This window comes from Chelonoidis abingdonii, chromosome 1 (genome assembly GCF_003597395.2).
Source record: "Chelonoidis abingdonii isolate Lonesome George chromosome 1, CheloAbing_2.0, whole genome shotgun sequence".
Lineage (NCBI taxonomy): Eukaryota > Metazoa > Chordata > Testudines > Testudinidae > Chelonoidis > Chelonoidis abingdonii.
This window is the reverse complement of record NC_133769.1, coordinates 227,005,852-227,019,307: the sequence shown is the minus strand read 5'-3', so window position 1 is coordinate 227,019,307 and position 13,456 is coordinate 227,005,852. Positions and strand designations below refer to the sequence as shown.

Below are 13,456 nucleotides of genomic sequence, written 5' to 3'. Positions count from 1 at the left end.
GGGGTGCGGGGGAAGTGCATGAGCATGTGTTCACAACTTCAAACTCTCTGGAAATTAGCTCCTGAACATAAGAGGTGCTATAATGGGATATAATTTCTTTAAATTTTAACTACCAGTACATGCTTTTGTCACATTTTCTATAAAATATGACAGTTGTTTGAATTATTTATCTGTGGATGTCTAATCCAACTATAAAAATTATCTGTTTAAAATAAAGATGTTGGTGAATGTGGAGAATTGTTTTGCACATTTCTATTAAAGGAAAAACTAATGCAAATCTTTTCCAGTGTTGAGCAAAATGCTCTGTAATCTTTGAATGTTTACTTTGAAGATGTCAGTGCAGTTAGTTTTCATGGCCAAAATGGCAACACTCAATTATTGCCTGTTTGATTGGCTCATATAGGTGCTCCTGGCCATCAGTAGGAAGGAGTGTGTTCTGTCCCTCACTCTATCTTGTGTAACTCTCATAAAATTTCCTAGGGTCCTTCACCTGTGCTGTGGGATATAAGCAGCCAAAGTCTCCTCAATCTTTTCTCTACCTCCATTCCCCAAATCAAGCCGTAAGATGTCATTGGCACTGTAGGAAAACTCTCCTTGATTTGCAAAGGGGCAGGAAGTTAATGGTAGCTGGTCTCAGTAACATTTGTTGGGTAGTAGAGGAGAGGGAGTGGAGGGTCTCAGCAGTGGCTCCTGGTGGCAGTCACAATCGGCTTCAGAGGCACCAGCCTTGCCATTTACTCAGCTTCCAGGAGCTCACTGCCCTATCTGGTCATGAGAAATAACATATGAAGAAATTGGTCTTTAAAAGAAAAAGATAGGGGGAATAATTGACTTACAACTGGAGAAGTTGGGAATGAGGTTGACTGTGTTGCCGAATGATAGTTTTATTGTGAATCTCATGCTATTTGGTGTTCTTCCTAACATCTCAGCACCTGGAGACAAGTGATTACATGGGAAAGTCTGTTTTCATTTTTAAAAGAAACTTTCCTAGCCCTCATGGTTGCAGAGAGAAGCCTGAAAACATGACCTGACCGTACTCTAAAGGCTCAAAAATCAGAAGGCAAATAAAAAGATCCAAAATAATTTACTACTAATTATTACACTATTTATTATTTTTATTATGTATTAAATTATTTATTAATTTTAAAGACAATGTCATAATTTTGGGAGGTCTGATATGCTTGTTGAACACCTGGGGTTGACCATACTGAAAATAACCCCTTTAGCAGAGGAACAGGGATTGATCCTCTCTGAAGTTGATGAAAGAGAAACTAGGGGTAAAGAATGCAAAAACGACCTTAGACAAACACTGGGCTAAACAGCAAATGAGTGGGTGAGAGGCAGGGTCACCAGATAGCAAATGTGAAAAATTGGGACACTTTTTTTTTTTTTAAGGCAAAGGGGCATAGTTGTCTGTATAAGACAACGCCTCTAATATCAGGATGTTTGGTCATCCTAGTGGGCGATCATGTTAAATTGACTGCCAGAAACTCATCTAGCCCATACTTTTCCCCTTATCACTCTGGACTGTGCTATCTGCCTCTTACTTAAAGTTCTTAAACAGGAGCACAGCTGCACTATCTTGATTTCCTTTAGATCTGTTAGTCATTACATCGAACTGTTACAAGCGGCTCAGAGAGTGGGTGAGATCTGACACAAGCATCCTTTGATCCGCCTTTAGTGATACATATATTTTATATTCTTGCCCAGATCAATGGAAACTGAGAGGCTGAGGATATTAAATTATTGGCAAGACTTAGGTTATGAATGTGCTCTTCCATCTTTAGCCAGGTTGGGGACCTGTCTTTGGAGGTGCGGGGCAGAGAGAAGGCTTCCATTATGGTATTCAGTACTTTGCCATAGTCCTAACGAGTCTCTCCCATCAGAGCACCACAGGATAATCCTATAAGTGCTAAGGAACTATCCTGGGAGTCTTTTTTTCCTGCATTATGTAAGGAGACAGGTTATAAGACATATGTGATAGTGGCCCCTTGTGGCAAACTCAGGACAATTAGCTACCAGGAGAGGGGTAGTAATTAGTCCTAGAAGGCTTAACCATGGAGGAATAAGGTTCAGCTGGAACAGGGGTTACCAGGGAACTAATTAGTTTCAGCTGGCCCCCAATTGCTGGAGACCTTTTTCAACCCTCCCTGGCAGGGAACCAGAAGGGGAGGAGAGAAGTAGAGTAGCTGCCTGCGAGTAGGGGCAGCTGAACTCTGAAACTCTTTTTGCAAGGCAGATTGCACTCTCCCCAGGAGGAGAGGAAAACAGAGCAAGGGGCTGACTGAGAAGGGATCAGCCTGCGCGACTGGGAAGGGCTTTTGCTTTGCCCAAGCCTGCGTCTCCAAGGCTAAGAAGGACTGAGCTAGCAGAGGAGAGGCAGGTACTTTGCCACACGTGGTGTCAGGAGTGGGATGTACTAGTGAGTGAGGCTCTGTGGCAAGCCATCACAGGGCAAGGTAAAATCACCAATAAATAAATAAATAAATAAATAAAAATGGGTGGGGGGGAATGGAGGATGTACTGAAGGCGTTGATGCAGGCCACCGTGGCTCAATAAGAGGCTACCACAGTACAGGTGGCGGCCCAGCGAGAGTCCGTACGGGTACAACAGGAGACCAACCAGCTGCTGATGAGCCAGGCAGCCCAAGATCGAGCCACCCTGACTGAGGTAGTGAACAAGTTGAAGGCCCTGACCACTATGATGCACAGGGCCCAGGGGACCCGGCCGCTACGGGTGAGCAACTACTTACAGAAGATGACTACAGATGACGATATAGAGGCATATCTCCTTGCGTTCGAGAGGACGGCACTGCGGGAGGCCTGGCCCCAAGACCAGTGGGCAGGTCTTCTGGCTCCATTCCTGTGTGGGGAGGCCCAGAAAGCCTACTTTGACATGACCGCAGAAGCAGCTATGGATTACCCTCGGCTGAAGGTGGAAATCCTGGCAAGGACAGGCGTGACGCCAGCCATAAGGGCCCAGCGCTTCCACGAGTGGAAGTACCGGGAGGACAAACCACCGAGGTCCCAGCTATTTGACTTGATACACCTTGCTCAGAAGTGGCTCCGCCCCGAGGCCCATGGGCTGGAGAAGGTAGTAGAAATCCTGGTATTGGACAGGTACATGAGAGGGTTGCCGCCGGACATACGGGGGTGGGTCCGCCAAAATGATCCCTCCTCTTATGACGATCTAGTTGCTCTCGTGGAGAGACACTTAGCAGCCCAAGAACTTTCTCAGACCACCGGGGGAGGAAGGCGCCAGTATCAGAGACCAGCCTCTGCGCCGAGGCCCCGGTTTGCCCTAGCTCCAGGCCGGAAAATGGAGGGGAAGCAAGAGGCAGAAGAGCCGCCGGCAGTCCCAGAGAGACTGGAGGACTGGGGAAGAAAGGCTCAGGGGATAAATCCCAGCAGCCCGAAAAATAGGGGGCTGCCCCGGGTGGGGTACCGATGTTATGCTTGTGGTGAATTAGGGCATATTGCTGCCAAATGCCCTAATCTAGGAAAGCCTATGCAGTGTGAACTGGGAGATATAGGGGGACCATGCGAGCTAATAAGTCTAGTCGGGGTTGCGATGGTCCCTCATAGATACACTAGGCCCGTTAAGCTGAACGGTTTAGAGACCACAGCATTAATAGACCCGGGAAGGGCAGTCACACTGGTCTCAGGGAAGCTGGTCAGGCCGGGCCAACTATCCCAGGCCAAACGCTTGGGAATATCCTGTGTACATGGGGATATCAGCTATTACCCAACCGTCCCCGTACGCATAGAAGTTCTCGGAAACCCCACTGAGTTGACAGTAGGAGTCATTCCGAAACTCCCTTACCCTGTCCTTATCGGACAAGACTTCCCGGGGTTTGATGGCCTACTCCCCGGGGACGAGGGAGAAGGAAAGAAGGACCCTGGGACCCAAAGGGTGGCCCAGATAGGGGACCCTCTCCCCGCCTTCCACAAGTTTAGCCAGGATGTGTTCTTCCCACTGGGGAAGTCCAGGAAGACTCGGAGGGAATGGAGGGCCGATAAAAGGAGGGGGACGAGGGTCCTGACCCGGTACCTGACACCTACACTGGCAGGGGAAAGAAGGGACTCAGCTGACAGCAGGACTGGGTCGGCCAACCACAACCCAATTGTTGGACTGGGTTCCCCAGGGGCTGTCCTGAGGGGGAGATGGAGGTGGACCCTCCCGAAATGGGGCAAATAGGGACCGCACCCGGGAATTTTGGTCAGGATCAGGCCAATGATCCCATATACCACAACATTTTTAAGGCAGTAGTCGAGGTAAATGGGGTCCCAGTGGAGGGGAGAGCTAAGGACCTAGGGCCATATTATATGATTAAAAAAGATCTGCTGTATAGAGTAGTCCGCATCCAAGAGCAAGTCATCGAACAACTCTTGGTCCCCCGGAAGCATCAAAGAGCGGTAATGGATCTGCCCCACAGTCATCTGTTTGGGGCCCATCTAGGGATGGATAAGACCCTCGATTGGATTCTACAGAGGTTTTTTTGGCCTGGTATTTATGCGGCTGTCCGGCGATATTGTTTCTCCTGTCCGGAGTGCCAAATACATGGGCCCCGACCATACTTAAGGGCCCCTCTGGTACCTCTGCCAATTATTGAGGTTCCATTCAAGCGAATAGCTATGGACATAGTGGGGCCATTGGAGAAGTCAGCCTGGGGCCATCAGTACATCCTGGTAGTACTAGATTATGCCACCCGATACCCTGAGGCCATCCCCCTACGGAATACCATGTCCAAGACCATAGCCAAAGAATTAGTCCAGATATTCTCCAGAGTAGGGATACCTAAGGAGACCCTGACGGACCAAGGGACCCCCTTTGTTTCTAAACTGATGAAGGACTTGTGTACCATGCTCCACATATGGACCTATGAGGTAATCGAAGCTGTAGGACAAGTTGACTATAAGGTCCGGCAGCCAGGTCACCGGAAGCTGGAGCAGATCTACCATATAAATCTGCTGAAACCTTGGCAGGATAGAGAAGCTCTGGTAGCTGCGCTGTGGGCACCATCCCCTAAAGGCGATCAGCCCAACCTGGTGGGAATATCCCCGGAGCTGACCCCGGAACAACGATCCGAAGTGATCAGCCTGATCAAACGCAACCAAGATGTGTTCTAGGAGAAGCCAGGCAGGACTACTGAGGTTCACCATCACATCTGCACAGAGCCCGGAGTGAAGGTGCACGTCAAGCCATACCGGATCCCGGAGGCCAAGAGAGAAGAGATTAGGAAAGAGGCAGGAAGATGTTGGCCTTAGGAGTCATTGAAGAGTCTCATAGTCAATGGTCCAGTCCCGTGGTTTTGGTGCCTAAGCCAGACGGCAGTATGAGGTTCTGCAATGACTTCCGCAAGCTAAACGAGGTGTCCCGATTTGACGCCTACCCTTTACCCAGGATAGATGAGCTGATTGACAGACTGGGAAAGGCCTGTTTTATGTCTACCCTTGATCTTACTAAGGGCTATTGGCAGATCCCCCTGGCTAAAGCCAACAAGGAGAAGATGGCCTTTGCAACCCCAGAAGGACTATATCAGTACACTGTTCTTCCCTTTGGGTTGCATGGGGCCCCCGCTACCTTCCAGCGGCTAATGGACAAACTGTTATGGTCCCATGGGGAGTACGCTGCTGCCTATCTTGATGACGTCATCATATATAGCCCTGACTGGGAGACGCACTTAGAAAAGGTAGAGGCAGTCCTAGACACCCTGAGAAAGGCAGGACTGACTGCAAATCCCTTCAAATGTTCGATCGGGTTAGCGGAGGCCAAATACCTTGGGTATATAGTAGGGAGGGGCGTGGGGAGGCCCCAACTTAACAAGCTAGATGCCATACAGAAGTGGCCCCGACCATTCCGGAAAAAAGAGATGCGGGCATTCCTGGGACTCGTGGGGTACTATAGACGGTTCATTCCCCACTTCGCCACCAGGGCATGCCCATTAACGGACCTGACCAGGGCTCGGGGCCCAGACATAGTAAAATGGTCTGCTGCGGCCGAAGCCGCTTTTGCGTATCTGCATAACGGCCTCTGCAAGGACCCCGTATTGGTAGCCCGATGGGGGGAGAGTTTATCGTACAACGACGCTCTGATGTGGACTTGGGGGCGGTGCGTTTCACAATGGGTCGGACGGAGGTGCGAACACCGGTTTTCTTCCTCAGTGAAGGCTCCTGCTAGGGAGCGGAAGTGCCATAGTGAAAGAGAAATGTGGCAATAAATGGGATAGAGCCTTGCTATATTTATGGGAGTGAGTGTTTCCTTGGTTCCCGACATTTGCCGTTGCAGTGGACTGATCAACCAAGGACAAAAGATGCCGAGATGCAGTCGAGTGGTTCTATCGCTTAAACCTTCCACTTCACAGTCGCACAGGTGGGAACCAATGGCTCGGATGGCCTTCCGACACGTAGCCAACCCGTGTGTTTGACAGGGGGGGGGGGGGGATATGTGCAATAGGCAATTACTCCAGGGCGGGTGTAGTATTAATCTAGACTAGGCTTACCATTGAGGAAATAGGGTTCAGCTGGAACAGGGGTTACCAGGGAACTAATTAGTTTCAGCTGGCCCCCAATTGCTGGAGACCTTTTTCAGCCCTCCCTGGCAGGGAACCAGGAGGGGAGGAGAGAAGTAGAGTAGCTGCCTGTGAGTAGGGGCAGCTGAACTCTGAAATTCTTTTTGCAAGGCAGATTGCATTCTCCCCAGGAGGAGAGGAGAACAGAGTAAGGGGCTGCCTGAGAAGGGTCAGCCTGCGCGACTGGGAAGGGCTTTTGCTTTGCCCAAGCCTGCGTCTCCAAGGCTAAGAAGGACTGAGCTAGCAGAGGAGAGGCAGGTACTTTGCCACACCTCTTATATATGTAAGCTTGAGGTGCTCCTTGTCACAAAACATATTGCTATGTTATTTTATTTAAAGCTCAAAAAAATGTAAATCTTCCTAAGAAAACCTTATACAATGCAATTTATTTTTCATATTTGCCTAGATACTAACTCTTTCTCCCCTCCTGTGCTCCTTATGACACTACCACCTGCGGAAGGGGGGTATACACAGGACGTGGTAGCCTATTGCACTATCCTCTGATGAGACCATCCTGCCCCCTTACCCTTGGCTGCAGAGGGTCCTGCCTGCATCGCAATTACTGCAGAAGAAAACTAGGATTTCAGAACTCCATGCCAGGGAGCCCAGCTCAGTGGGGATGGAATGTACCCCAGCACCCAGGGGGCTTGGGGGAGGAGTGTGTATGGAGCTGGTGAAGCTGCAGACAATCAGATCCATCAGTCATATACTCTGGTGGGGGGAGAGAGGGCAGGGGGGCAGGAAGCTGGATTTACAGAGTGTAGGGGGAATGCAGACTTGCAGACTACCACAGTCTGGAGGTGGAAGCAACAAATATGCAGTGATTTTTTTATTATTATTGTTTATTGCCTGTGTTACTACTCAGGGTCCCGGAGGGAGGTTTCTGTAATCTCAACCTAGCTCTGAATGGCCTCAGTAGCTCAGGCATAGTGAAGTGGATAGGTTTTCCCCTTAATCTGAAACTCCAGGGCTGTGCTGATTTATCAATATGAGCTGATACCATGGCAGAGTACAAGCAAGGTGTAGAGTACAAACGTTAGCAGGACAAAGCGTGTTCATTAGAGAAGATGCCTAGGGTTTGTATTCTTGTATTTCAGTGTTAGCTGTTTCCTCTTGTTCTGCTTAAACGTGGGGATAAAGGACAAGCTAACCAAAGACTGTGTCTGAAAGAATGACCAGGGAAAGAAAGAAGGAAACCCTCTCAAGCACGATGCAGTTTAAAGGCAATCTGTGTTGGATAATAGAAATGATACTTTTGTACTTACAAACAAGGAAAGTTTATGTGACCATTTAACACCACAATAGGGAAATAAACATCTTTTATAAATGATTGATATCTACACATCAAAGAAAGCCACTCTTATAACTAAGGGGTAGACGAGCCCTACTACTCAAAGGCTTATTTCTCTCAAGTGAAGCCACTGTTAGAGATGCTGCTCCACTGACAGCTTTTTAGAGGCCAGAGAGATTTCTAACAGGTTATTCAGGCAGTAACCCTACAATCACCACAATACAAAGTCGAGGGCTGCTGAGGAGAACTTTCCATAGCTCTCCCTCCCCCTGGGCTTGTTATTGGACTAAAGGTACGTCTACACTGCAAAAATACTCAGAAGCAGTGAGTCTCAAGCGACTTGGGCTCATGGGGCTTGTACTACTGGGCTAAAAATAGCAGTGTAGACATACCCACCTGGGCTGGAGCCCAGGCTCTGAGACCCACCCAGACTCCAGCCCAAGCGGGAACATTTACACTGCTACTTTTAGCCCTGTAGCGCAAGCCCCGCAAGCCTGAGTCATTTGACTCTGGCTCTCAGACCTTCTGCCATGGGGCCTTTTTGCTGTATTGATGTACCCTAACTCATTTCTGTAAATTAACAGTAGATTCAGTTCCAAACGTCAGGATTTAAGACAATCTCTAGCTATTAGAGATCAGAATTAGATCTAATGTGGGGACAGATTATCCCCTGTCTCCCTACTGTGGAGTTCTTACACCTTCCTCTGAAGCACTGGACATTGTCAGCGACAGGATACCCAAGCAAGCAGACCTCAGATCTGATCTAGTTTGGCCTTCCTTGTTTCCTAAGAGTTCTATTGTTTAATATAAACTGATTTGGGTTTTGACCGTTATATCTGAGAAAAGTTATTTGCTGCAGTTCTCAAAGGAATCTGAACTTTGTCTTCACAGGAAGGTGAACAAGATGGTTTGTGCATAAGAGTGACAATATAGAGAGGAAGGCTGGGGAGCAGGGCCACACCAAAGGCTGGAAAATAACAATGTTGATACATGACAGCCGAACAACCTAAGGGTACAAGGGTCTGGCAAGTTAGCCTATTAATGAGTCAAACAACACTTCAATGATAGGCAAGTCATATGGCCGAGCACTCTCCTTAGGCCAAATTCTAGCTAAAAGCATGACTGGTACCCAAGTGAGTGCATTTATAAACATGGCCAGAAGAAGGGGCTGGGCCTCCCGCTCCATGGCCCTGAAAAGGAGTTACTGCACCATGTGGTCTCCTCTTTTTGCTTCTACCCACACCTGCAACTAGACTACCAATGTTGCTGTCACCGCTGGAGCTGCTTCTCCAGTCACTGCCAACCCAAAACATAGACTCCAGTGGGAAGGAACTGGGCCATGGGGTGATACAGCACCATATAGCATCCTCGCCTCCTAATGGAAGCTCCCTGGGCTGGGATATAAAAGCCCCTACAGAGCCAAAAATTCCCCTTCATCCCTTTCTAAGGCATTCCTTAATCCCTTCACTTTCTTTGAGCTGCCTGATTCAGCAGCACTCCCATTCATGTCACTCTCCCAATCTGAGAAGCAATAAAAACATGAGAAGACGGGTTGGGGAAGAAGGGAATACAACCGCAATGGCAAGTTATTTTGCTGTATGATGATCTAACAGCTTTAAAGATTTAATTTAGTTGGGTATTCATCCATATAGCAATGTATTTTCTTATATTGCACTTCAGGGCATGTGATAAACATCATTGCTAGATCCCCAGTAGACTAATTATAAGACCACAATTTTCAAACACTAAGAATAACAGTCATCTGAAACTAAATCTGGGGTTAAATTTAGATCTGAATATCTCCTATAGAGGGAGGAAACTTTAAAGTTCTGCATTAAAAATTCATATTTCTCTGGGCACTGCTTTAATATGATGACTATAATATTACATTCTACAAAAAGGTTAATTTATCTTTTCCCAGGTTTCCTAAGGAGAAAGCCTCTGTTGTTGTTACTTGAAAATCACAGGAACATTTTGCCACAGCAGGCGAAACACAACAAAGTATTAAAGGTTTTTTTAATTTGTTTCGGGTTTTTTGTAAATGGACACATTTATGTTATACACAAAAACAAATAAATATTACAATGTGTTTTGGGCCAAATCACTTTGATTGCAGGCCCCGGACACTCTTCAGTTCAGCAGTTACAGAATCCTCCTGTATTATGTTTTACATTGCTTTGTTCTTCTTTTATGGTACTAGGCGGAAGATTCCAGATGCCATTCTTTTATTTCACTTACAGCTCCTCTGCCTTTCTCCAGGACACAAAGGACTTGTTTCAATAGAAGTAATTGGCAAATGTACTGTTCTGTTAGATACTATGTGACCCAAATCACTTTTGTTATTTTTAGCCCGGTTCAGTTGCCCCCCTCCCTGTAGAACTGAACCCTCATTGTTACAGCCTGATGCACCTTTACAGATTTAGGCTTTTGAAGGAAGTCAGCCAATGCTTTTTTAAATAGAGATGAAGGTTCCTTGCTTTAGAACTCAAGTCTAAAAATAGCCAGAAGGTAAGACAACAGAGGCCAAGACTTAGAAAGATTGACAAGACTTGTTCAAAATCAGGTGAAAATAATTTTAAAATCAATGTTTTTGCTATGTTGATGAATTTTTCTTTTTAAAAGCTTTGCTACTGATCATAGACAAGCTCTAACTGCGAGCGTGTATGTGTATGTGGTCACGCACACGTGTACATGCATCTTTTGGAATCACAAAAATAAAATAAGTATAAATGTTTACCTAAAGGAGGTAGTACTTCCTGACCTAGTTGTTCTGCATTACAATTAACTCCTTTATAGTTTATGTACATGAAAATAAGTTTTATATTCTGCCACTTGTTCTGCACAAACAGGGGTGTTCATGATTGTGAGACTTGAACGTGGCTTTATTAAGCTGGCTGTAATACTCATAATAGCAGAGTATTTTTTTATTAGTGAAGCTGGTACTCATGCCAAAAATGATCAGATGCAAACTCTCAGGTGCTCTGCTACAAGATTTGAGTTTTAAATGCTGTAGAATTCCAGAGACCATGAACGTCTGTTCATGAAGCAGACTTTCTCTTTCAAATTTAGGGCCTGTTCCACAGTCTACTGAAGTCAATGGAAAGACTCTTATTGACATAAATGGGTTTTGGATCTGCCTGTCATTCCTAAAGCCACAGCAAAGAAAGATCTCTTGTACTCACCTGTTCTTTTCTACTACTGGTCAGCTCTGGGGACAAATTTCAGCTCACTCTTTATATTCTGGATCTCTGATAAGTTGACAGCAGGGCCTGGAAGTTTCTTGGCTCCTGGGAGCTGCTTCTTCTCCTCCTCCTCTGTAGAAGCAGGAACGCTCTGTGCAAAGGGAAAATAGTCACCTTACTATAACCGTACAAATCTCTTGAGCATAAACAGAGGTCAGTTAATTGGGAAATGTGAAAAGGTTTTTTTGATCCTAAATGTAATCACAGTGGAAGCTGGACAGCTGTAAGAGGGAATTAACTTGGTTAATAGATGCCCTGAGATGCCTGAGATGTGTTTTGAAAAATACATTATTAAAGTGTACTGAATGCACAAGGATTTACATCTTTCTACATGTGAGTAGCAATTTACTATGTCCAAGGAATAATGGGAAGTGAATCTGGTGTAGTGCCATAGGCAGCCAAAAGGAAGAAAAGTAAATGTCCATTTTAATGACCTAGTATCTTGTAGAGTTACATAGCCATGAGCTCTAGCTACTGAGAAAACTAATATTGTGCACCTGTGATTTTTAACCCTGGGCAACTCCTGAGTCTCTGACGAGCAGAGCTGTGATGGTAGCTCATGGGCATTAAGGTCCTGATCCAAAGCCTATTAAAGTCAATGGGAGTTTTTCCATTGACTTCAGTGAGCTTTGGATCAGGCCCTGTGGAAGAGATGGATTTTGAGATATTTGCAACACAGCCTAGTGCAGGATCTTTAAAATTAAGACCAAGACCTGGATCTAGAATCAAACAGGGAGCTAATGTAGTGTGTTGGAACATTGGAGGTGAGGATGGGGTATGTGCTTGTCATCTGTGTTAGTTATAAGATGGCCTACCACATGCTGTATTATCTGCAGCTTCTTCATGGTCTTCCATTGACAACCCTTATTTGTCATACATTGCCGTGACTGAAGCTGGAGGTGATAAATCTATGTGGCTGGTCCAGCTATGACTGGTAGGGATGCATTTCTGGATTCTAACACCATTTGGAGTAGTGCTGGGTGAACTTTTCTACAGACAACTTTTTTTTCAGCAAAAAGTGATACCAAATACCTTCCTGAGTACATGCTGATTTTGCTGAATTTTTCATTTTGAAAAGAAAAAATTAAGTTCAGAAAAAAAATCAAAACAGTCAGTTTTGAAATTTTCTAAATGAAATGTTTTGATTTTCAGTCTGAAACAGCTTTTCCTTTCAAAATTTCCTTTAATTTTATTTTTAAAAATTCAAAGTTATTTAAAAATGCTCAAAATCACAAGGAAACATTTCATTTTTTTAAATGAAATGCTTTGTTTGATCCAAACCCATTTTTTTCTTTTCTAAATTGCCAAAGAACAAAAAAAACCTGTTTTTCACCCAACTTTAATTCAGATGTCCAGAAGTAGTGAAACATTCAGAACACTGTATTTACCTTGTTGTATCAATTGGTGGGTAGATGCCTTCAAAAGATGATAAAGTCATGGTTTTGGCCACGTCTTCAGAATCTTTCCCTCTGTCCAGTTACATCACCCTGTCTTTCTTGGATTTAGGTTTCAGTCAAGCTAGTCTTAATACAACTACAAGACAGATGGTGACAGCTTCTCTCTGTGAGAAGGAGATGTCAAGCCAGGTGCCATCTGTGCAATGCTGTTACTGAAGACAGCCTAATTCTTCCCCTCTCATCCCCCCATCCCTAATTCCTACTGTTTCCTTGACATTAAGACTGGAAAGGACCATTTATTATTATTTATAGTAGTGGTTTAACATTTATACTGTGGCAGTGCCTACAGTCTACAACTGGGACATCTCATCTCGATTGACATTATGTGCAGGTAGGTAGTTTTCCAGCAAGAAGGTTAGGATTTTTTCAGCCTAGGTTCTATATCAGGAGTTCTCAAACTTGTTTTGCTGGAACCCCCTTTGAAAATATTTCAGGCTCTGGTGAGCTCACAAAAGTAACGACACCCTCCCATACCATACCACCATTATGTCTGTGGTGATGCTGCTGGCAGCAGCGCTGCCTTCAGAGCCTGGTCAGCCAGAGAGGGCAACTGTTAACTGGGCACCCAGGTCTGAAGGCAGTGCTGCTGCCAGCAGCAGCACAGAAGTAAGGGTGGCATGATATGGTATTGCCACTTACTTCTGTACTGTTGCTGGTGGCTGCACTGTCTTCAGAACTGGGTGCCCAGTTAACAGTTGCCCTCTCTGGCTGCCCAGCTCTGAAGGCAGCGCAGAAGTAAGGATGACAATACCGTGACCCTCCTGCAATAGGCTTGAGACCCCCTTTTGGGTCGAGGCCCTCAGTTTGAGACACACTGTTCTATATGATTACAATATCAATCAATAGTGGTTGGAGCTGAATGAATAGTTTTACAGCAAATAACTTGATTAATTTA

At 45.7% G+C, this 13,456-nt stretch overlaps 1 protein-coding gene across 4 annotated transcripts in view; it reads right to left on the bottom strand.

The window, feature by feature from the left end:
- SMPX (small muscle protein X-linked) overlaps positions 1-13,456 on the bottom strand; it is a 66,694-nt gene that overhangs the window by 39,069 nt on the left and 14,169 nt on the right. For all 4 annotated transcript variants that reach the window (XM_032781207.2, XM_075060025.1, XM_075060027.1 and 1 more), the window contains exon 4: positions 11,045-11,195. In XM_032781207.2, the coding sequence (XP_032637098.1) occupies positions 11,058-11,195 (138 nt within the window). In that variant the 3' untranslated portion in view covers positions 11,045-11,057. The remainder of the gene's footprint in view (positions 1-11,044; positions 11,196-13,456) is intronic.